The sequence below is a fragment of the Aythya marila genome, assembly GCF_965140915.1.
Source record: "Aythya marila genome assembly, chromosome: 25".
NCBI classification, from domain to species: domain Eukaryota; kingdom Metazoa; phylum Chordata; class Aves; order Anseriformes; family Anatidae; genus Aythya; species Aythya marila.
The window spans coordinates 5,974,614-5,995,617 of NC_139066.1; the positions used below are offsets into that span (position 1 = coordinate 5,974,614).

General features: G+C 75.0%; 5 protein-coding genes across 6 annotated transcripts; 1 reads left to right on the top strand and 4 right to left on the bottom strand.

Moving 5' to 3' along the window:
* Positions 1 to 85: 85 nt before the first annotated feature.
* On the bottom strand, positions 86 to 6,030 carry OSBPL7 (oxysterol binding protein like 7). Its single transcript, XM_082779296.1, has 22 exons — positions 5,840 to 6,030; positions 5,618 to 5,740; positions 5,441 to 5,494; positions 5,208 to 5,321; positions 5,000 to 5,125; positions 4,803 to 4,923; positions 4,619 to 4,722; positions 4,454 to 4,546; positions 4,248 to 4,371; positions 4,028 to 4,152; positions 3,725 to 3,832; positions 3,515 to 3,646; positions 2,986 to 3,076; positions 2,626 to 2,903; positions 2,396 to 2,533; positions 2,251 to 2,314; positions 2,102 to 2,180; positions 1,879 to 2,023; positions 1,187 to 1,328; positions 894 to 1,020; positions 677 to 799; positions 86 to 562 (listed from the first exon to the last, which is right to left on the bottom strand). The coding sequence occupies exons 1-22, from the start codon at positions 5,930 to 5,932 to the stop codon at positions 454 to 456; spliced, it is 2,613 nt and encodes an 870-aa protein (XP_082635422.1). The 5' UTR covers positions 5,933 to 6,030; the 3' UTR covers positions 86 to 453.
* Positions 6,031 to 7,091: 1,061 nt separating this feature from the next.
* On the bottom strand, positions 7,092 to 9,248 carry MRPL10 (mitochondrial ribosomal protein L10). Its single transcript, XM_082779348.1, has 5 exons — positions 9,166 to 9,248; positions 8,661 to 8,830; positions 8,268 to 8,432; positions 8,040 to 8,184; positions 7,092 to 7,713 (listed from the first exon to the last, which is right to left on the bottom strand). The coding sequence occupies exons 1-5, from the start codon at positions 9,200 to 9,202 to the stop codon at positions 7,457 to 7,459; spliced, it is 774 nt and encodes a 257-aa protein (XP_082635474.1). The 5' UTR covers positions 9,203 to 9,248; the 3' UTR covers positions 7,092 to 7,456.
* Positions 9,249 to 9,384: 136 nt separating this feature from the next.
* On the top strand, positions 9,385 to 11,421 carry LRRC46 (leucine rich repeat containing 46; the record flags this gene model as incomplete). The annotated part of the gene is made up of 6 exons (XM_082779002.1): positions 9,385 to 9,462; positions 9,614 to 9,660; positions 9,779 to 9,888; positions 10,465 to 10,534; positions 10,743 to 10,921; positions 11,051 to 11,421. 6 exons carry the CDS (start codon positions 9,385 to 9,387, stop codon positions 11,419 to 11,421), a joined length of 855 nt encoding a protein of 284 aa, XP_082635128.1.
* An 18-nt stretch (positions 11,422 to 11,439) lies between these two features.
* Positions 11,440 to 13,953, bottom strand: SCRN2 (secernin 2). Of its 2 annotated transcripts, none has more exons than XM_082778755.1 (8): positions 13,907 to 13,953; positions 13,454 to 13,625; positions 13,189 to 13,370; positions 12,916 to 13,115; positions 12,572 to 12,787; positions 12,255 to 12,420; positions 11,981 to 12,158; positions 11,440 to 11,890 (listed from the first exon to the last, which is right to left on the bottom strand). In XM_082778755.1, exons 2-8 carry the CDS (start codon positions 13,622 to 13,624, stop codon positions 11,732 to 11,734), a joined length of 1,272 nt encoding a protein of 423 aa, XP_082634881.1. In that variant the 5' UTR covers position 13,625; positions 13,907 to 13,953; the 3' UTR covers positions 11,440 to 11,731. The 2 variants fall into 2 exon arrangements, with proteins under 2 accessions (XP_082634881.1, XP_082634880.1); XM_082778754.1 differs by lacking the exon at positions 13,907 to 13,953 and having other exon boundaries at positions 11,440 to 11,622; positions 11,721 to 11,890; positions 13,454 to 13,856.
* Positions 13,954 to 16,792: 2,839 nt separating this feature from the next.
* SP6 (Sp6 transcription factor) lies at positions 16,793 to 20,447 on the bottom strand. Its single transcript, XM_082779258.1, has 2 exons — positions 20,313 to 20,447; positions 16,793 to 17,903 (listed from the first exon to the last, which is right to left on the bottom strand). The coding sequence occupies exon 2, from the start codon at positions 17,865 to 17,867 to the stop codon at positions 16,794 to 16,796; it is 1,074 nt and encodes a 357-aa protein (XP_082635384.1). The 5' UTR covers positions 17,868 to 17,903; positions 20,313 to 20,447; the 3' UTR covers position 16,793.
* Between the last annotated feature and the right edge of the window lie 557 nt (positions 20,448 to 21,004).

The window sequence follows — 21,004 nt, forward strand, 5'->3', positions numbered from 1 at the left end:
GGAAACTGAGGCAGGGAGGGGGCGGTGCCTGTGCTACGGGACATTGGGGGGGGGACACAAACACCCTGGGCTCGGAGGGAGGGGGGGGACACGGCCTGAGCCCGGGGGGGGGGAGAGGAAGCAGGCTGCACACCGCGGCTCTCTGCAGACTTTATTGGAGAGGGGCCCCCTCTGCATCCGGGGGGGCTGGAGGGGGCTGCCCGCCCGCGGGCACCTCGGGACCCCCAGCCCGCTGTGAGGCCGCCCTGGGACCAGGCAGGGGGGGCAGGAGGGCACCACCTGTGCCCCCCCAGCTCCCCCCTCCCCGCTATTTGGAATCACAGTTTTGCTTGAACGCAGGCGCAGCGGCTGCGAGGGGCCACGGCCGGGCACTGCCTGCCCGCAGCCAGCTGGGGGGGGGGCCCTGCACCCCAATCCGGGGGCTTCGGGGGGGCAGCAGCCCCGGGGGGGCCGCTACCAGAGCACGGCGCTGTCCAGGTGGGCGAAGCCGGGGTCCAGGCGCAGCTTCCAGTAGGTGTTGTTGGTGACCCACGACTCCTTGCCGTTGGCATCCGTCAGCCGCCTGTGGATGGGGGGGGTCATCCCTGGGGTGCCCTCAGGGCCCCCCCCCCACCTCGTCCAGGGGGTTTCCCTGTTCCCCGAGTGCCCCCGGTGCCCCCGTTCCCCCCGTGCCCACCGGAAGAAGCGCGCCTGGTGCGTGATGTTGTTCTCCTCCATCACCCGGCGCCGGTCCCGCTGCAGCTGCTCGATTTGGCGCTTCTGCGTCTCGGCCGCCGGCACGTTGCCCTCCTCCAGGTACCTGCGGGGCCCCCGCGGTGAGGATCCCGCTCAGCCCCGGATCCCCCCCCCCACCCCCCAACCCGGACCCCCCCTCCCAGCCCCGTGCCGCTCACCGCTGGTCGGGGCGCAGGCGGGTGTCGGTGGAGGGCAGCACGCGGCGCAGCTCGGGCGTCAGCTCGTTCAGCTCCAGGGCGAACTGCGTGAAGCCGTAGTTCCTCTCGTGGTCGTGGGGCATGGGGTCTGGGGGGGGGGGGCACACGCTCAGCACCCCCCCGGCAGGACACCCCGCGGGACAGGGCACCCCTGGGGCAGGGCACCCCCGGGTAGGGCACCCCCCGGGTAGGGTCCCCCCAGGTAGGGTACCCCCGGGGCAGGGCACCCCCCACAGCCCCCCCCTGCTCCTTACTGGCTCTCCAGACGCAGTGCCCCGGGGGGGCCCCTCGGTACAGCCCCTCGTGCCACTTGCCGGCCAGGCGCTCCACCACGGTGCCGCTGCGGCTCAGCACCGCGCCCTGCACCTCGTTGGCCCCCGCGCCCCAGTACCGGGCCTGCGGGCACCGGCACCGCACCGTGGGGGCGGGGCCTTGGGGAGGGGGCGGGGCTACGGGGAGGGGCGGGGATATAGGGAAGGGGTGTGGCCATTGATTGGGTGGGGTCATGTAAAGGGCACGGCTATAGGGAAGGGGTGGGGCTACAGGGAAGGGGGTGTGGCTACACAGAAGGGGGTGTGGCCATTGCTTGGGTGGGGTCATGCAAAGGGTGGGGTTATAGGGAAGGGGCGGGGCCATAGTGGAGGGGTGGAGCCATGGGGAAGGCATGGGGCCAATGGGATGGGGCGAGGCCATGGGGGGCGTGGCCGATGGGTTGGGGCCATTAAGAAAGGGTGGGGCCAATTGGGATGGGTGGGGCCATAGGGAAGGGGCGTGGCCATGGGGACAGGGCAAACTATGGCACAATGATTGGGTGAGCACGTTGCTAAAGGGGCAGGGCCTGGGCTGGAGGGGCGGGGCCAGGCCATGGCTATGCAAAGTAGCACCCAACAGGGGCGTGGCCACGGGGTGGGCGGGGCCAGGGGGTGGGCGGGGCTGGGGGTCGCACCTTGCAGAAGGTGAGCTTGCAGTGGTAGGAGGCGTCGCGCGTGTTGCGGATCAGCACCTCCCCGTAGTGCTCGATCCAGCGCGGGCCGCTCAGCACGTTGTGGATGCAGGTGGTCACCTTGTTCCACTCGAAGTGGTCCCCGGACCTGACAGCGCGGGGTCAGGGGGCGCGGGGCACAGCCGGGGGGGGGGGGGGCGCAGGGTCAGGGGGTGCGGGCGCTCACCTGGGCAGCTGGACGTTGACGGTGCCCATGGGGACGATCTCCAGGGATTTGCCCCAGAATTTGTTCTTCCACCTCATGTCTGGGGGTGGCAGGCGGTGAGACCCCACGCCCCCGGTGTCCCCCCCTGCAGCCCCCTCCCCGGCACCCACCTTGCCAGAAGACGAAGTTGTCGGACTCGGCGTGGCAGGCGGAGATGGGGGGGTGGTGGCAGACCTGGGGGAGGAAGAGCCGCAAGTCCCCATCCCCGTCCCCGTCCCCATCCCCGCGCCCCCCGCAGCCCCCCGCCCCCGCTACCTGCTCGCTGATGAAGCGGAAGCCGCGGTCGGGCCGCACGCACTCGTAGGTCTCTCCCAGCACGGGGTTGAAGGGTTTGCTGCCCGCGCGGTAGAAGGTGGAGGCGTAGGCGGACACGGCGAAGGCGGCCACCAAGACCTGCGGCAACCACGGCTGGGTCAGGCCCCCCCGGTGATGCGTCCCCCCCACCCCGTACCCAAACCGTGTCCCCCCCCCCCAGTGTCCCGCACCAGGCGCTGCCGGGGGTCGCGGGCGCGGGCGGCGCGGTCGAGCAGGGCGCTGTACTCGAGCTCCTCGCAGAGGCGCTGCAGCGTGTTGAGCGGCTCGTTGAGCTGCACGGGCAGCGCCACGCGGGACAGATCCTTCCCCACGCTGCTCCGCAGCAGCCCCCACAGGCTCACGTCCCCCGGCGGCGCGGGGGGCGCGGGCAGGCAGCTGCGGCGCTGCGGGCCCGGCCCCGGCAGCTCCAGGGGGGGCGGCTCCGCCACCCCTCCCGGGCCGTCCGCTCCTGCAGGGACAGCGGGGACGTGGGTCGGGAGCCCCCGCAGCGGCACCCCAGACCCGTCGCCCCTCCGCGGAAGCCCCTCTACCTGTCTGGGGGTGCCCGGGCCCCCCTGGCTCGGCCGGGTCCTCGCAGATGCTGTTGGTGGCCTCGCTGATGCAGGACTCGTCATCCGAGGCCTGGGGATGGGCACAGCGGCCGTCGGGTGGGCTACGGGGGCAGGGGGCTGCACCGGGGGGTGGCACCCCCGGGGGAGATCGGGATGGGACTGGGGAGTCTGGGGCACAACACGGGGACGGGACGGGGGGGGACCACAGGGCAGGGGGGGGAAAGGAGCAGTGGGGGGGCACTGGCAGCACCTGGCCCCCACCGATGGGTTCAGGGACTGTGGAGCCCCAGAGCACCCTGCTGAGGGGGGCTGCGGGGGGCTGCAGGGGACACGGGGGGGGGCATGGGGGCTATGGGGGACTGCTACTGGGCTGGCTAATGGGGAGGGACAGGGGAGAGAGAACAAAGAGGTGAACCGAGAGAACAGCAGCAGCTGGGGGGGCACTGAGCGGGGCTGCAGAGCCCCCCCTGGCTGACCCAGCCCGCCTGAAGCCCCCCCACACACACACCTCGTTCTCGGAGGAGCTGGCGGAGAGGAAAACCTCGCAGGCGTCGAAGAACTCGGTGTGCGAGTCGGCCAGCGAGGCGATGCTGCGCTGCGAGCGCTGCTGCTCCCGGCCCTTGGCGGGCAGCGCGTCGGGCTGGGGGGGGGCAGGCAGCGGCTCAGCCCCCGCCCTGGCCCCCTGGAGTCCCCCAGCCCCGGCCCCTGGCCCCCTCACCTCGTCGGGGTGCAGCGAGGCGAAGGAGTCCAGGGTGGTGTCGGAGGAGACGGAGAGGGAGTGGAAGCGGCGCAGCCCGTCCCGCGCCTCCAGGCTGGGCAGGGCGGCCTGCGGGGGGGCTGAGCTGGGGCAGGGGCCGGGGACAAGGCCAGGACCCCCCCATCTCCCCCTACCCCAGCCCACGAGGGGGTCATGGATCGCCTCGCCACCGAGAGACCCCTGGTGCGGGGCCGAGGCCCCACCGAGTCACGGCACCCATGGGTCCCCCCCAGCACCCCCCTGGCTCAGCCTGCGCCCCCTCACCCCAGTGGGGCCGGCGCTGCCCGGGCGGGGGGCTGAGCGCCGCCGGTCCAGCGCCTGCCGCATCTCCTCCAGACGAGCCCTCTCGGCCGTCAGCGCCGCCACCACGCTGCTGAGCGAGCCGTGCACTGCGGGGACAGGGGCAGGGCGGGGGGTTGCAGCACATAACGTACCCCCCCCCGGGACCCCCACACCCCGCTTGGTGCCCCCTCCCCGGTCCCACCTTTCTGGGCCAGCAGCCAGAAGCTCCGCTGCAGCTGGCTGTACTCGGGGGGGAGGCTGAAGGGCAGCTGGCCCGGCTCCAGGTAGCGCGAGAGGTTGGGGACGGAGCCGTGCAGGCGGCCCACCTGCGGGGGGCACGGGCTCAGCGGGGGGCCCCGGCCCCGGGCCGCACCCCAGGGCTGGGCAGGACGCCCGCGCCCGCCTCACCCTGCCGATGGAGTCGTCCTTGGCGAAGCTCTGGGTGCACCAGATCCTGGTGCTCCTCCTGCCCTTCTTGGGCCTCTCGGCGGCGGCTGAGGGCTGGGGGCAGGGGCGGGTGGTGAGCGCGGGGCGAGGGGGCCGCGAGGCTCGGCCGCAAACCCTGGCGCTCACCTGGCCGCTGGAGATGAGGGGCGCGGAGGGGATGCGGTGCAGGGACTCCAGGCTCTGCAGCATCCCCGTCAGCTCCCGCAGCTGCTCCTGGCACGCCGACAGCTCTGGGCAGGGCGCACAGAAGCCGGGTCAGGGATGGGGACGGGCGCCCCGCGTCCCCGTGCCCCCCCGGAGCCCCCCTCACCGGCCGAGCAGCGCTCCAGCCCCTCGCTGTCCTTCAGCCACGCGTCCACCTTGTCCCGGGAGCTGGCAAGGGCGGACAGGGCGGGGGCGCTGCCCGAGGGCAGGATCCGTGTCCACGGGCCCTGGGGACAGAGGGACGCCCTCAGCAGCCCTGCTCACGGACACGGCCCTGCGCCACCACCCCAAGGTGCCACCGACCTGTGCAGCGGCGGGGGTCGTCCCGGCGGGACCCCCGCTGGGGCAGGCGAGGGGGTCCGGCCTCTCGCCCTGGTGGTGGGAGCAGAGGCTGCTCACCCAGCTGGCAAAGAGCTCCGGGGACTTGATCTGCGGGACAGGGGCCGGTTGGGAGGGGGGGGGGGACGCGACACCCCAGCCCCCCCCCAGCAGCCGCCGGGCACCCGCAGACCTTGAGGTGGTAAATGTTGTCCTCCGTGTCCAGGTCAACGCGCTGCGCCTTCTTGTTGACGGACATGACGGACTGACGGACGTCGATGGCGCCGTGCAGCTTGCCCTTCAGGACCTGGGGGGTCCCGGGACCGCCGTCAGGGGAAAGTTTCCCTTTCTGGGAGGGGAACCGGGGTCTCTCCCACCCCGTGCCCGCGGGGGGGTGGCGGGCACACCGCCCAGGCCCATACTCACGTCCTGGCGCGTGGTGGCATAGGTCAGGATGCCGTTTTCCAGCACAAAGTACCTCTGGGGATGGAGAGGGGCGATCGACAGAGGGACAGGGGGCAATCCCTGCAGCACCCCCCCCCAGGGGCCGAAATCCCCCCAGGGCTGGGCACGCTCTGCCCGCGCCCCCAGCCGCCCCCCTACCTTGTGCCAGCCCTTGAGGGGCCATTTCCTCTTCTTCAGCAGGAATCCCTCCTGCCGCGGGGGCTCCCTGCTCGGGCTGCCCCGGCCCCGCGGCTCCTCCACCACCTCCCAGCTCTCCGAGCCCTGCGGGGAGGGGGCGTCACCACGGGGGTCCCCCGGGGGTGCCGGGGCCTCTCTTTATCCCCCGAGGCCCCACGGAGCCCCCCGCCCACAGCCCCCCACCTGCTGCACGCTGCTGTGCTTGGAGGACACGGTGCTGTTGGAGCGCGACGGGGCCCTCCGGGGCGACGCGGGGTCCTTCTCGTGGCTGCCCATGGCCGGGGGGGGTCCGCACCGAGCCCCCCACCCCCGGTCCGTAGCGGGGGGCTGGCGGACCCAGCTGGGCCCTCACGGCCCGGGCAGGGGGACCGGCTGCGAGGAGGGGGCGCCCGGTGACGGAGCGGTGTGGGGGAGGGATGCAGAGCGCAGCCCCCCGGCCCCCCCCGTGCCTCAGTTTCCCCGGGCGCAGGGTTGGCCCCGGCCCCGCCTTATCTCGCCTCCGCCGCCGGGTCCAGAGTCCGGCCCCGCGCCCTCCCCACGGGGCGCTGCCACCGGGGGGGGGGGGGAGGAACGGCCCCGGTCCCGGCCCCGACCCCAGCCCCGGTCCCGGTCCCGGCAGCGCCCCCCGGGGCGGGGGGAGCGGGGCCGGCCCCGTGCGCCCCCGGCAGCGCCGAGCCCCCCCCGGCCGTGCCCGCAGTCCCCGGCCGTGCCGGGCCCCCCCCGCCCGCACGGAGCCCCGGAGGGGGGCTCCCCCTCCGCGCCCCCCCCCACCCTGGCGCTACCGGGGACCCCGGTCCCGGTGCGGGAGCCCCGGCGGCAGCGACCGCGAATCCGCCCCGGAGCGGAGGGGCCGGGGCCGGGGGGGTCCCCGCCGCGCCCCGAAGGAGCGGCCCCGGGGGGTCCCCGCCGCCCCCGGCCCGGTCCCGGTCCCGGTCCCCCCGGGCTCACCTGTGCGGGCGGCGGGCGCGGAGCCGGGGCCGGGGCCGGTCGCATCCTGCCCGGCGGCTGCAGGAAGCGGAACACGGAAGGGGGCGGAGGCGCCGGGCCGGAGCCGCTCGGCTCTGCCCCCTGCACCGTGGAGGACCGGAGCCGGCGGCACCGGCGAGCCCCGGGACCCCCCCGCGCAGCCCCGGCCCCAGCCCCGGCGGCTTCGTGCGCCGGGAGCCGGAGCTGCCCCGGGGCGCCCACCCTGCGCCCCCCCCATCCTCACCCCGGGGAAGGGGGCTCGGGAACGGCCGAGCCACCGTCGCGACCCCCCCGCCCCGCACCCCCCCGGCCCCAGGGGCACCCCTCTGGGGCTTTGGGGCTCCCTCCCAGCCCCCCGCCCCACTGAGCTGCTCCAGGAGAGCACGGCACGGCTCAGCCCCCCCCGAGGAGTCAGTACGGGGCAGAAGCCCTCCCCCACCCCCCTCAGAGACGAGCCAGGCTCAGGGATCGCAGCCCCCACGGGCTCAGTTTAATGGCAGCAGCCCCGCAGACGCAGCTCCCCCAGCACCGAGCTCCCCTCCGCACACCTCGGCCCCTGGGGGGCCTCCAGGGGGGCACAGCCCCGGCTCTGCCTCCTCCTGCCCACCCCAGCACCCCCCCTGCCCCCCTCCCACACGCAGCCGGGGCAGCTCCGGTGCCGCTGGTGCGGGCAGGGGGAGCCGAGGGAAGGGATGAGGCGGGGGCTGCAGGCCCACCACTGCCCCCAGCCCCCCGCCGGCTGCCAGCACGCAGCAAAACTCCAAGCCCTGGCCCGTGAGCGAGGAGCCGACCCTCAGCCAGCGCACGGGGCCAAACAGGGGCTGGGGACTGGGCTCAGGGTGCCCCGGGGCTCTGGGGGGGCTCTGGCCCCGTTGGGGTCCCCCCCTGGCCGGCCCCGTCCCGCAGCTGGTGGATGTGCTGGTCCAGCAGCGCCGTGAGGTGCGCGGCCCCGTGCTGCAGCAGGGAGCACGTCTGCGAGGGCAGCAGCGTCAGGGCGCCCAGCGTCTGCCCCTGCGAGGCCTCCAGCGAGGGCAGCTTGGCGAAGTTCTCCACCCCCTGCCTGCTCAGGATGGTGTCGTCGATGCAGGCGCCTGGAAGAGAGGGGGAGGCACGGCTGGGGACGAGCACGGGGCTGCGGGGAGAGGCTGCGAGTGCTGCAGGGCCGCGTGCTGAAGCCTCCCGGGACTCTCACTGGGATACCAGGGGATGGGGGACAGCTCCCACACCGCAGGCAGCGCTCCCCGCTCCTCCACCCCACAGCAGCAGCTCCCTGCATCCTTCCCCTCCCTGCAGCCACCCAAAGCTGTCCCAGAGGACCCCCGTACCAGAGGAACCCCCTGTCCCCAGCCCCAGCAGCGGGCAGGAGCCCCGAGCTCGGCGCTGGAGGACAGAGACAGGGGCAGGGGGGGGCTCTCACCCAGCAGGTTGACTTGCGGCACTCCCTTCAGCACCCGCAGCATCTCCTTCGCCTTCGTCTCCGGGCTCACCAGCAGGATGTTGCGCCCCACGAAGAGCGGGAGGAGGTTCCTGTAGCGGGACTGGGACAGCACGGGGCGGACGATCTGCGGGAGGCAGCCCTCAGGGCGCAGCACGGGGGCGGCACCGGGGGCACCCCCCTCACCCCCGCCTCTGCCCCCAGCCCCACCTCGTTCAGGACGAACTTGACCTCGATGTTGTGTTTCCGCAGGTAGTGCCTCATCAGCACCACGTCCTCCCCGGGCATGGAGTTGTACTGGCACACCGCGACCATGCGGCTGTCCCGGAACACCTCCTCCACCTGCCGCCGTAACAGCCGGGCATACCCGTTATCCTGCGGGGAGCACGGCGATGGGGACGGCCGGGGGCTGGGGGCTGGGGGCTGCCCCCACCCTGCAGCCGGACCCGGTGAAGCGAGGGGCTGCCGTGCACCGGGGGGAGCACCCACTGCAGCACTGGGCCCAACCCCCGGCAGGGCTGTGCCCGCCCCAGGGCCCACACATGGGGCGGTCGCTGCACAGCTGCCCGGTGCCCCCGGTGCCCCCGGTGCCCCCCCCGTTACCTCCTGCCGTGGCTGTGCCGGGGGCCGCAGGCAGCGCTCGGGGACGGGGGGGCGCGGCGGGAGGTACTCGGTGAGGGCCATCAGCTTCTGGCGCTGCAGGTGCACGGCCTTCCAGTGCCGCGTCACCGCCTTGGAGCTGCGCCGGGCGAGCCGCAGGGCGGGCAGCCAGCCTGGGGGCGGCCGGCAGAGCTCGGGGACGGCACCGGACCGGGAGGGACCGGGACCGGGACCGGGACCGGGACCGGGACCGGCCTCCCCCACCGGGCCTCCCCCTGCCCCTGCCCACCCCGGGGCCCTCCCCGTACCCGTCCCCGGTCGCGGTCCCGGTGCCCCCATCCCCGCCGCTCGCCCCGTGCTTGTCCCCGTCCCGGTCCCCGGTCCCCCGGTGTTCACCCCGACCCCGTTTCCCGGTCCCGGACCCGATCCCAGTCCCGGTCCCGGTCCCGTCCCCATGCCCGTGTCCCGGTCCCGTTTTCCGTTTCCCTGTCCCGGTCCCGGCTCTCACCCGTCCTCCACGGGGCCCCGCCGCTGAGCGCCGCCATCTTGGCCGCGGGCGCGCGGAGCCTGCTGGGCCGCCGGAGGCCCCGCCCCTTCCGGCCCGGCCGTCTCCTAGCAACGGGCACGCTGCGGCCGGCCCCGCCCCCCGCTGCCTGGCCCCGGCCCCGGCCCCGCCGCCCCCCGGTGCCTCCGGTGCCCCCCCCCGCTCCCCCCCGGTGTCCCCGCCATGTCCGGGCGGGGCCGGGCCCGCCCCGGGGCCGAGCTGAGCGGCCTGCAGGGGGTTCGCAGCCTGGGCTTGCAGCGGGTGAGGCACCGGGGGGAACCGGGCCGGGTCCCCCCCAGCTGGGCCCCGGTGCGCGTTGTTGTTTTCACGTTGCTGGTTTTTGGTTTTTGTTTTGTTTTTTTTTTTCTTTTTTTTTTCACGTTGTTTGTGTTTGTGTTGTTTTTTTCCCCAGAACCGAATCGAGAAGATCGAGAACCTGTGCTGCTTCCCCAACCTGCGGTACGCGCGGCCCCCGCGGGGGGGGGAGCACCGGGGGGCTCCGAGGCGCGGCCGGAACCCGGCAGCTGGGCACGAGACCCCCACCCCCCCCCCCCACCCCCGCCCCTGTGCTCCGCAGGTTCCTGTCCCTGGCTGGGAACCGCATCCGCAGGGTGCAGAACCTGCGGCCCCTGCAGCAGCTGCGCGTCCTGGACCTGTCCCAGAACCTGATCCAGACGCTGGACGCAGGTGGGCGGCACGGCCGGACCCGGCGCTGGCCTCGCTCTGCCCGGGCAGTGCCCAGGCCGCGGGGTGGCACCGGCACAGCCTGGCCCCGTGCCTGGGGCGCACGTCCCTGTGGGGCACTGGGAGCCCAGGAGTCTGCTTCCCCTCTGACCTCTGCCCGGCAGAGGTCAGGCAGTCGGGCTCACGCTGCCCCAGGCTGCCAGGAGGCTCCCGTGGGTGCATTTCGGCAGAAGGGGAAAAGGGGAAGGGACCCAGGGGCGTCTCCCTTGGCACTTCTGTAGCATTCCTAGTGTGGCACCAGGCGCTGTGCTTGCAGACGGGTGAGAAAGGGAACGGTGACAGTCTGGGAAGGGAAAAAATCTCAGTTCTCACTGTCGGGCTGTGAGGAATACCCGTTCCCTCAGCTCGCCCAGCTGGGAGGCGCGAGGCTGCTTCCCACGGCGGGGCCGTGGCCTCAGGAATGTGTCTGAATGCCCCAGGAGGTGGCGGCGCTCAGGGGCTTGCTGCACACGCAGCTCTGTGGGGCAGGGGGGGCTCAGGCCCCTTCTCAGCCTCCCTCCCTCCCCTCGCCCCGTGCAGACGAGCTGCCCCGCAGCCTCCGGCTCCTGGACTTAACGGGGAACGCGTGCACCCGGCAGCCCGGGTACAGGTGGGTCGGGGGAACCTGGTGGTGATGAAGCGGGAGAGGAGCTCCCCAACCCCGCCAGCCCCTCAGCGAAAGCAGCCCCCGGACGTACTCAGCACCTCCCCGGACCCAGGAGGTCGCAGCCTGACTCTGCCCGGGCCGGGGGGTGCAGTGAGGGGGCCGTGGGGTCACAGTGGCGGGGTCACGGCTGCTGCTCGCCTGCTGCTTGCAGGGAGCTGGTGGTGGGAGCGCTGCCCCACCTCCTGCAGCTGGACACCCGGCCCCTCCGTGGCTGCACCGACCCTGCCCCGGGTGAGGAAGAGGAGGAGGAGGAGGAGGAAGGTTCTCCCAGCAGTGAGGATGACGAGGAGCTGTTCTTTGAGCCCGGTGCCCCCTTCACTGCAGACAAAGGTGCTGGGGCAGAACCAGGACACGGCTTGCACGGGGTCACCCTGTCCCCAGGGGTGACACCAGGAGGGGGCAGGGAGCTCGGGGAGCCGTGCCAGGCCCCCCCTCGTGATTCCCCTCCCTCCCGGGCAGATTTCTTTGCAGACCTTCACCAGGAGCTGGCCGGGCGCTCCCGGCGGAGGCGGGGGGAGGCCCTGGAGGAACACCGGAGCCGCCTGCAGGAGCTGCGGGGGCTGCTGCTGCCCCCCCCGCCGGGCTCAGCGGGCACCGAGCCCTGCCGAGCCCCCAGCCCTGGGGAGGGGGGCGCAGCCCCAGCCCCAGGCCCCAGGCAGGCTCAGCCCCGGCCCCACATGAAGCGGGGGGCACGGCCACGTCCCCCCCCCGGGGCAGGGCAGGCCGCCCCCCCGCAGCGCGGCCCTGCGAGGGGAAACAAGCAGCAGAGGAGCAAAGAAGCAGGCAGCAGCCCAAGGAGCCGGCCCCGGCGCAGCAGCAGTGGGGATTAAAGGCTCTTTATTCCTACAGGGCTCTGGCTGCAGCTGGGGTACACGGAGGGGCTGGGGGGGGGCAGCCCCCCCTCCCTGTCACCCCCTTCCAGGCCACGGCCCTCCCTTCCAGCACTGGTTTTACTGGGGCACGTTACGGGGCTGGGGGCTCCACAGGGAGGCTGCTCCAGAGCAGGAGGAGGCGAGGAGCCGGGCAGGGCTCTGGGGGGGGGAGGTTTTCTCAGCCCCCAGCCGGGAGCGATGCCATGGGGGGGGCTGAGCTGGAGCCCAGGCTCAGCTCCCCCGCCCTCCCAACCCACCTGCGCCGGGTTTATTTGTAAAACTTCATCTCCGCATCCACGCAGTCGAAGAAGAGCTCAGCCAGCTCCTCGGGGCGGGGGGCCACGTCCCCCCCCAGCAGCGCGTTCACCGCCTCCAGGCCCTGCCTCTCCAGGTCCCGCAGCGTCTGCTGCAGCTTCTGGCCCTGCTCCTGGCGGGGTCAGGGGCAGAAGAGCTGAGGCCCGGCACCCGCAGGGCACCCGACCGCCTCCCCGTCCCCGCGGGAAGGGCTCTGCGGTACCTGGTCCCGCTCCATCAGCTCCAGCGCCGCCTGATGCCGGCGGTACAGCTCGTGCCGCCGATCCACCGTGCTCTGGAAGCGCGGCACCTTCCTGGCGGGGTCGTCGCTGAAGCTGGGAGACAAAACCTGCGGCGCGGGCTTCAGGCCGGCCACGAAGACGAAGGGCTTGAAGACAGACCTGCCGCAGAGGAGCCGGGGCCGTGGCACCGCCGCGACACCCGGCCCAGGGCACGGCTCGGCCACCCCAGGGCCCCCCCCCCCCGACCGTCCTCACCTGGACGGGTCCGGGGTGGCCGTGAAGAAGTGGACGCAGGGCACAGCGGGGTCCCGGGGCAGCACGGACACCATGCTGCCCGCCGTGCGGAACCCCTCCGAGTCCACGCAGATGCCGCTGGCCTTGTCCCGCAGGATGGCCATGAAGGTCTCCGCCGTGATGTGCCCTGGCAGGGGAGGCAGAGCCACAACGGCTGCTGCGGCCAGGGCGAGCGGGGAGACACCAGGGCGAGACGGGTACGGCCGGCCCCGTGCCCCGGTCCTGTCCCCACAGCCCCGGTCCTGTCCCCGTGCCCCCGGTGCTGTCCCCGTGCCCACCTGCGTGCTGCCTCAGCAGCTCCTTGCCGGCGCGGTAGCGAGCCTTGGCGGCCTCCATGCGGGGCGGCTGCTGCTCCAGGGAGAAGGCGTCGGCGAAGCTGAACTCCCCGGCCCCGCTCCACCAGCCCTGGCTCCGGGCTCGCTGCCGCAGCTCCGCGTGCTCGGCCGTGATGTCCGTGCCGATGCTGAGCTGGTTGGAGATGTTGCGGCTGCCCTCTGCCGAGGTCGGGGCGGATCAGGTGAAGGGGAAGCCCGAGGGGACAGGGCTCCCAAAAAACAGCCCGAAGCTGGGGTAAGCGAGGCGACGGCGGGACCACCGCCCAGTACAACCAGTGCCCGCTCACCTCGGATCCTCTGGGCCGCCCAGTAGCGGCCGGCCGTCTCCAGCACCCAGGCCTCGGCGCGGTCAGCCAGCAGGAAGGTGTTGTGGTAGACGAAGGGCACCGGCTCCTCCTTGCAGCTCCCGCCCTGGCCGTGCCGCTCCAGCAGGGCCGTGATCACCTCCAGGGCCTCCCGGGCAGAGCTGCCCCGCTCCAGCCCCAGCCTGCAGCGCCGCGGGCACCCGGTCGGCCTCGCGCCCCGGGGGGTCGTGGGGGGCGGCGGGGGCCGGTGCTCACCTCACCAGGTCCATGCCCAGCAGCGCCTCGTCCTCGCCCACGGGCTCACGGGTCCAGACGCCCTCGTTGCCCACGCAGACGCCGTGCTCGTTGGCGCCCATCTCGGCGCCCCACAGCCACGCGGGGCGGCTCAGCACCACGGCGTGGGTCCTCTGGGCCTGCTCGATCTCGAGGTAGGTGCACTGCGCGGCACGGGGGTGGCGGCGGCTGAGCCCCGGCGCTCCTCCCGCCGCCCCCGGGGCCCCGGTGCCCTCCGTGCTCTCACCTGGACTCTGTCCCCGGGGCGGTGCGTGGCGGCGGGGACGTAGACGATCTCCTGCACCTCGTGGCGCGGCCGGTCGGCGTTCTTGCCGAAGATGACGGCGGGGGCCGCGGTGTGCGGGGGCAGCGCCACGAAGCAGTCGCAGGACGAGGGCGCGGGACCCTGCCCCGCCATCCTGAACCCGGGGGGGCACCGACGGGGGCGTCACCGCCTCGTCCCTGTCCTGGACGTGGCCCCAGGACCCCCACCCCGGGGCTGGCTCGGTCAGAGGGGCACCGGCGCCTCCTGCCCCGGGGCCCTGCGGCTCTGCACCGACCGGGGCCGCCCTCGACGACCCCAGGCACCGGGACCCCCCGCACGCACAGCCCCGGTTACCGGGACCCCCCAGGTGCACGGATCACGGCTCCCGCCCGCCCCGCCCGAGCCCCGTTACCGGGACGCCCCCACCCCGCGGACCTGCCGCCGCTGCCGCCGCCGCCGCCGTTGCCGCCCGGTCCCGCCCCCCCCGGTCCCCGCCCGCCCCGTCCGGTGCGGCCGACGGCGGCGCCCCGTGGCCGGAGGCCGCAGGACGGCGTTACCGGCCCGGTGCCCCCGGTGCCCCCGCCGGGTCCGAGGGCGGCCGCGGGATGCAGGACGCGACCCCCGGGGACCCTCCCGGGGACCCTTCCGGGGACCCTTCCGGGGACCCTCCCGCGGACCCTCCCGGTCCCTCCCGGGGACCCTCCCGGTCCCCCCCCATCCTCCCCCATCCCCGCACAGACGGAGCCGGAGCGCCGGGCCGTGGAAAACTCGCGGTTTATTCCGGTACAAAACGAGCCCCCGCCCCGCAGCCTCCTCCCGCGCGGCCGCCGCCCCCCGCCCGCCCCCGGCCGCAGCGCCCCCGGCCCCCGGGCGGGGCTGGGCGGGGGAGCCCGGGGCCGGCGCTGCCGGTTCCTCCCCGGCCCGGGGCGGTGCCGGGGGGGGGACGCGGCGCGGGGGCAGCGCGGGGCCGGAGCCCCACGCCGCAGCCGGCCGGACTGGTTCGGGCGGGCGGGGGCCGGCCTCCGGCCTCCCCGCCCGGTTCCGCAGCCTCCGTTGCCCCATCGCGGCGGGCAGGGGCGGGGGCCGAGAGCACCTGGCCCCCCCCAACCCACCCCCCCCCCGGGATCACCCGGTACCGCCCCGAGCCCTCCCCGGTACCGCCCGGGGCTCCGCGCCCCCAAACCCAACCCCCTCGACAGGCACCGTACCGGGTACCGGGAGGGGGGGGGCGGCTCCGTGCTGGGAACGGCGGCGGGGGGGCTGCGGCGGCCCCGGGCCCCAGCGAGACTTCACCTCGGGAGGGGTCCTCCGGGGGGCGCGGGGCGGGACGGGACCGGGGTGGGGACGGGGACGGGGTCGGGACCCTGCGCCGGTCCCGTGTCCCCCCCCCCCCCCCCCCCATCACAAAGGGCCGCGGCTACAGCTTCACCCGGAGGCGGCCACCCTGCCCGGGTGGCAAAGCCTGGCTTCACCTTAATAAAATAATAATATTAATAATAATAATTAATAATTAATAATAATAATAAAACAATCGAAACCGAAGGCTGCGGGGCGCCCTCTGGGCACGGACCCCGCTCGACTTCACCTCCACCCCTTCCCCCCCGGACCCCGGGGCGCTCCGAGCCCGGGCAGCCCCGGACACGGCCCCCCCCGGAGCCCCAGGATCGGGGCCCCCCCCCATCTCCCCCCTCCCCGGATTCCCAACTGGTGTGAACTGGTGCCGGCTGCGGGGCACAGCCGGTGGTCCCGGTGCCCCCAGCAGCCCGCCCTGCCCCCAGCCCCCCCCCCCCAGCTCCCAGGTCCCGTCTCCTTTGCCCAAGGGGTTCTGCCAAAACCGGGGGGATAAAACCCAAAAGGTCGAAAACCCGAGCACTTCGTGGACCGCCAGCCGGGGGATGAAGGACGGACGGGGGGTCCCTGGGGGAAGGGGGACAGCCCCAGAGGAGGGGAGCCGTGGGGTCCCTGGGGGGGACACCCCAAGACATTCCCAGGAGATACGGGGACCTGGGCAGGGACAGACGGGGTCCCCGGGGGGACAGGCAGCATGCACAGGGGGACAGGTGGATGCCCCCCGGACTAGGGGGTCCCGGGGAGGGACGGTTACAGGGCCCCAGGGGACGGGCAGCATGCACGGGGCGGGGGGGGGGGGGGGGGCAGCCGGGGGCCCCGCAGGTGCAGGGTCCCCGGGGACAGGCAGCATGCAGGGGGCGGGCGGGGGGTGCCCGCAGCTGCGGGGTCCCCGGGGAGGGACGGCCGCGGGAGGGAGGGGGGGGGGGGCGGGGATGGGGGGGGGGGGGGACCGGCGGGCGGAGGAATGCGGCCGTCCCGGCTCTCCCGGGGCCGCGGCCGCCCCGCGCTTCCCGCCCGGGGCCGCGGTGGGTGTGGGAAAGCTGCAGGCGTGCGCTTGGGCAACCGCGTGCCCAGCGAGAGACGCGCCCGCCGCGGCCCCCGGCCGGGGATGCCGCCCCCAGCGCAGCACCCCCCTGCCACAACTCACATTCAAGCAGGGTTTCTCTTTCTTTTTTTTTCTTTTTTCTTTTTTCTTTTTTTTTTTTTCTGGCCTCAATTTGGGCCAAAAAAAAAAAAAAAAAAAAAAAAAAAAGGGGGGTGGGGGCCGTAGCACCCGAGCCCCAAGTGGGGGTCCCACGGGCAGGCTACGGGATCCCCCCCCCCCCGGGGGTAAGGAGCCCCCCACCCCCAGCACCGAGCTGTCCCCAGAGCAAACGGCACCGAAAGCCGGGGGGGCGGCGATTCCCCCAGCATCTCGGGGGCTGGCGGGGAGGGGGCCGGGGAGCGGCGTCGCCCGGGGGCTGCGGGGCCGCGGCCACGCTCCCGGAGCGAGGGCTCTGGGGCTCCTCTCGCTTTCTCCTTCCTCCCCGCTCGGGCCGGACAAGCCCAGGCAGCGCCGGCTCCTCGGCTCCCCTTGATGTTCCTCCCAAACAGCCCCGCCGCCTGCCAGCGGCCTCCCGAAAAAAGATTTGGGAAGCCGGGGGAGGACGGGGGGAGCGGGCGCGGGACAAGTGAAACTGCCGCGGGCAGCGCCGGCTGCGCCGCTCCACACCCGGGCACGGCCGCAGCGGGGGGGGGGGCTGCGGGGTGGGCGGCGGGGCAGGGGGACCTGCCGCCCCCCCCCCCCCCCCGGCTCTGCGGGGCACGAGGGGGCCGCCGCCCGGCTCCCCTTCCCTCCGGCGGCACGTCGAGCGCACGGTGCCAGCCCGGACCCCCCTCCCCGCCGCATCCCCGCGCCCCTCGGAGACCAGCCCCGAGGGGGCACCGGGGTCGTCCCCCCCCCCCCGCCGGCAGCGGCCCCCGGCCCGGCGGCTCAGTTTGTGGGGGCGGCGTTGCCCCCCTCGGGCTCCCGCTTGCCTCCCTTGGCGGCCGGCGGCTCCCCGGCGCCCTTGGCCTCGGGCTCGCCGCCGTCCTTGGCGCCGTCGTGCGTCTTCATGTGCTTGCCCAGGTGGTCGCTGCGCATGAAGACGCGGCCGCAGACGGGGCAGGTGAACTTCTTGGTGCCCGTGTGGGTCTGGAGGTGCCGCTGCAGCTCGTCGGAGCGGGTGAAGCGCTTGCCGCAGAAGAGCCAGTTGCAGACGAAGGGCCGGTCGCCGCTGTGCCAGCGCAGGTGGGCCTTGAGGTGCGAGGTCTTGGCGTACGCCTTGCCGCAGCCCGGGATGTGGCAGTTGTGCAGGTGCTTGCGCTTGGCGCCGTCGGGGCAGGGCCCCCCCCTCTCGGCCTCCTGGCAGTTGGGGCAGCGGCACGCCGCCTGCCCCCCGCCCCGTGGCACCGCCCGCCGGCCCCCCTTGGCCCGGCCGCCCCCCTCCGCCTCGGGGGGCCCCTCCAGCGCCTTGGCCCCCTCCGGCCCCAGGAGGTGCTGGGCGGGGGGCAGGAGGTGGGCGGGGGGGGCGCAGAGCTGGGGCTCGCCCCCGCCGTACCCCCCCAGCGGCGGCTGCAGCCCGGGGGGCGCGGGCACCTGCAGCCCCCCCTGCCCGTGGGGCAGCTCCATCCAGCTGGCCCCGGCGTGGAGGTCCCACCAGTTGACGCCCCCCTCCTCGCCGGGGGGGCCGGGGTGGGGGGGCCGAAACCAGGGCTCGTAGGGGTGCGCCATGTCCGGGGCCGCCTGCAGCAGCTTGGCGTAGGAGCCGGGGGCGGCGGGGCCGTCGGGGGGCAGCTCTAGCCGCGGGGGGCCATGGGGCTCGTAGGCGCCGGGGGCGGCGAAGGCGGCGTCGGGGCCCGCCAGCGGCAGCTCCGGGGGCGGCAGCGGGGAGGCGAAGTCGGCGCCCGCCGCGGCGCTGCCGTGGGGCTGGAAGGGCTGCAGCGGCTGCAGGTCCAGGTGGGTCGGGGAGGCGCGGGGCGCGTCGGAGGACTGGTTCCCAAGAGAGCCGCAGACAGCTGTGAGCATTGCCGAACGGCGGCGCGGGCGGTGGCGCAGACAGACCTGCAGGGCCAAGGAGGGGCGGCGGGGGAGAGAGGAGCCGTGAGAAGAGAGGGCTGCGGGCGCCCTCGCCCCTCCGGCCCCCCCCCCCCCTTTGCCCGCCCCAGGGTCTCCCCGCGGCCGCCCGCCCTGGCACCGGGGGTGCTGTCACCGGCGGCAGCCCCGGCCCCGGCTCCTGGCCCCGGGCAGAGCCCTGCAGTGCTCGGGGAAACTGAGGCAGGCGGCAGTGCCCGTGTGGGCTCAGCGCCGTGCTGCGGGTGCCAGCCCTGCCGGGGCAGTGTCCAGCCCAGGGCAGTGTCCCCAGTGCCCGTCACCCCAGCACCCCCCCACTGAGGACATTTCCCCACCACACAGCCCAGCGGGACGGAGGCCAGGCAGGGGCACCCCCCCCTCGGCCCCCAGGCAGGGGGCACCGGCCCTGCAGACCCAGCGCCAGCCCCCGGTGCGGACCCAGCGGGTCACGTCTGTGGCCCAGAGGAGCTGGGGCCAAATTCCTGTACCCGGGGGAGCCGCAGGGCTCTGCCTCGACCCTCCCTGCCCTAACCCCCCTAACACGGCTGGGGCACCGACCCCTGCTGGGGTCCCCCAGGGGCTGTAGGGCAGCAAGCAGCAGCCCCAAGCCCCCGCCCCACTCCCGGCCCAGCCCTGGGGTCTTGCCCCACAGCACTGGGACACAGCCCCCGGGAGCCCCCGAGCTGTTGTGGGGCCGCAGCCCCCCCCCGGGCCAGCTGGCAGTGGGACAGGGGAGCGGAGCCCCGGGGCCGAGCCAGCGGCAGCGCTTTGAAGCCGGGCTCAGGGCTGCCTTCGCCTGCGGCCACGCAGCCCCGGCCCCAGGCACCTGCTGCTCCCCGCAGCGCGGCCGTGACTCACCGGGAGCTGTGCAAACCCCACGGGGGCCGGGCCCCACCCCGGTGTTGAAATCCACCTGCCGCCACCAGCTCCCGCCCCCCGACTTCCCACCGGCGCCGCGGGGGGGGGGGGGTGGCCGAGACCCCCTGCCCTCCTCCCCCCTTTCTCCCCGTGGCAGAAGCCCGGGTGCGAGGCCACGCCGCCCCCCGGCACCCCCGGCCTGTGTGGGATGGGGACGGACCCCCAGGGAAGTGCAGGGGGGTGCCGGCGCTTTGGGGTTGGGGCCAGGCCCCCAGAGCCCCCCACCCTTAGCACTACGAGCAGGGGGCAGGAGCAGGGCCCAGCGCTGAAGCCCCCCGGCAGCACCCAGCCCCGTGGGGTGACCGCTTTCCCTTGGTGGGCAGTGCGTGGGCAGGCACAGGGGGACCCCATGGCGAAGGCAGGGGCTGGGGGTGCCAAAATCCCCCCCAGCAGGACCCCTCTCCACCTGCGCTACAGAGGCACCGAGCTGAGCGCTGCAGGGCTGGGGGGTGCGGCAGGAGGAGCCCCCGGGTAAGGGGGTGCTGCTCCCCTGGGTGGGCTCGGCTCTGCGCACCCCTGCCCTGGGGGGGTCGGCACCGATTGCCCCTGACACTGGAGGGCTCCTGGGGACGCCAGGCGGGGGGGCGAGGGTTAGCAGCCAGCGGGTGCGAGGCCACCACATCGCCCCATCCTGAGCCAGCCCCCAGTGGGGTCCTGAGCCCCCCGCCAGACCCTCTGCTCCCCGTGGGTGCTGCAGCAGGGCCACAACTCCCCGTGGCCGTGTCCCATCCCGGGGACACACGCAGGGGGGGCGGAGGGGACCGCCAGGCACGACCCCAGCCCCCCGACCCCCCAGGATGAAGGAAGGAGCCGGGGACAGAGGGGACGCGCGGGGGGGGGCCGGGCAGCTCCCACCCAGCGCGGTCCCTCCCCGGTGCCCCCCGGAGCGACCCCCCCGGCCCCGGCCCCCTTGGCCCCGGCGCTGTCCCCGCCGCCCTGCCCCTGCCCCGCGGGGCTCCCGGGGCGTTTTTCCACCGGGGTGCCGGGAGAAGCCCGGGGCCCGGCGCTGCCCCCTCCCTCCCTGGCGGGACTCGGCGACGCGCTGCCCACCGCACCGCGGGGAAACTGAGGCAGCGGCGGCTGATGCGCGCCGTGAGTCACGGCCGGGCTGGGCAGAGGCGGCTCGGCAGGCTCCCAGCCCAGCCGGTGCCTCGCCCCGCGGCGGGGTCGGGCGGGCGGCGCTGCCCTCGGCTCGGCCCGGCCGGGCACCGGCACCGGGAGCGCGGGGGGGACTCGGAGGGTGCCGCGGGCGGGGGCTCCCCGGGCCGGGGCGGTGCGGAGGGGCCGCGGCTCGCTCCACGCGCGGCTCGCGGGGACCCGCGGGGACCGGGGGCGGCCGCGGGTGCTCGCTCGGGTCGGGCCGCGCCGGGAGCCGGGAGCCGGGAGCCGGGAGCCGGGAGCGGCGCGGTCCCGTCCGCGGCACCGGGCAGCGGGGCCCGCCCCCGTGCCGGCCGTCGGGGCGGCGGCGCCGCGGGTACCTACGGGTCTAGCGGCGGCGGCGGGCTCCCGGCGGCTCCGTCCTCATCGGCGGGGCGGGCGGCGCTGGCTGCCGAGGGACCCCGAGGGACCCGCGCGGCTCCCCAGGAGCGGGCACCCACCGGGCCGGGCGAGCAGGAATGGCCGGGTCCCGGCCGCGCTCCCGGCTCTTCCCCCCCGCGCCGCCTCCCGCCCTGCCCCTCCCCGCCCGGCCCGGCCCGGCCCAGCCCGGCCCAGGCGCTTTTAACCCTTGGAGGCAGAGCCCGGCGGTGGCGGCGGCCCCGGCCCCGGCCGGGATCCGGCGCTTGAAAGCGGAGGGAGGGGACGGGAAGTTCGCAGCAGACACCGCGACCGGCGCTAATTAAAGAAGAAAGCCGCCGCCGCCTCCCTGCGCGCCCGCGGCCCCCCCCGCGCCCCGACGGCAGCGGCCGAGCCCCGGCCGGGCCCCGCAGCCCCCCGGGGGTGGCGCCGAGCCCCCGCCCCGCTCCCACCCCCGGCCCGGGAGTCTCAATGCCTCTGTCCTGGGGGCTCAGTGCCCCTGTCCTGGGGGCTCAATGCCTCTGTCCCTGGGGGGCTCCATGCCCCCGTTCTGAGAAGAGCTCGGTGCCCCTGTCCCGGGGGGTTCAGCCCCGCCTGGCCCCATTGTCCCCCTGCCGTGGGGTCGAGGGGACGGGGACAAGTGCAGGGCTCGGGGGACC

Excerpts from the sequence above, each read along its gene's own strand:
- OSBPL7 (XM_082779296.1), bottom strand. The coding sequence starts at position 5,932 with ATGGGCAGCCACGAGAAGGACCCCGCGTCGCCCCGGAGGGCCCCGTCG. Across the intron at positions 3,647-3,724 it reads CCTCGCTGCACCCCGACGAG|CCCGACGCGCTGCCCGCCAA; the intron begins GTGAGGGGGCCA and ends GCCCCCCCCCAG. Across the intron at positions 3,077-3,514 it reads CCAGCTCCTCCGAGAACGAG|GCCTCGGATGACGAGTCCTG; the intron begins GTGTGTGTGTGG and ends GCCCATCCCCAG.
- MRPL10 (XM_082779348.1), bottom strand. The coding sequence starts at position 9,202 with ATGGCGGCGCTCAGCGGCGGGGCCCCGTGGAGGACGG. Across the intron at positions 8,831-9,165 it reads CGGGGCCCCGTGGAGGACGG|GCTGGCTGCCCGCCCTGCGG; the intron begins GTGAGAGCCGGG and ends GGCCGCCCCCAG. Across the intron at positions 8,185-8,267 it reads TCAAGTTCGTCCTGAACGAG|ATCGTCCGCCCCGTGCTGTC; the intron begins GTGGGGCTGGGG and ends TGCCTCCCGCAG.
- SCRN2 (XM_082778755.1), bottom strand. The coding sequence starts at position 13,624 with ATGGCGGGGCAGGGTCCCGCGCCCTCGTCCTGCGACTGCTTCGTGGCG. Across the intron at positions 13,371-13,453 it reads GCCCCGGGGACAGAGTCCAG|TGCACCTACCTCGAGATCGA; the intron begins GTGAGAGCACGG and ends CGTGCCGCGCAG. Across the intron at positions 12,788-12,915 it reads GGCGGCCCAGAGGATCCGAG|AGGGCAGCCGCAACATCTCC; the intron begins GTGAGCGGGCAC and ends CGACCTCGGCAG.
- SP6 (XM_082779258.1), bottom strand. The coding sequence starts at position 17,867 with ATGCTCACAGCTGTCTGCGGCTCTCTTGGGAACCAGTCCTCCGACGCG.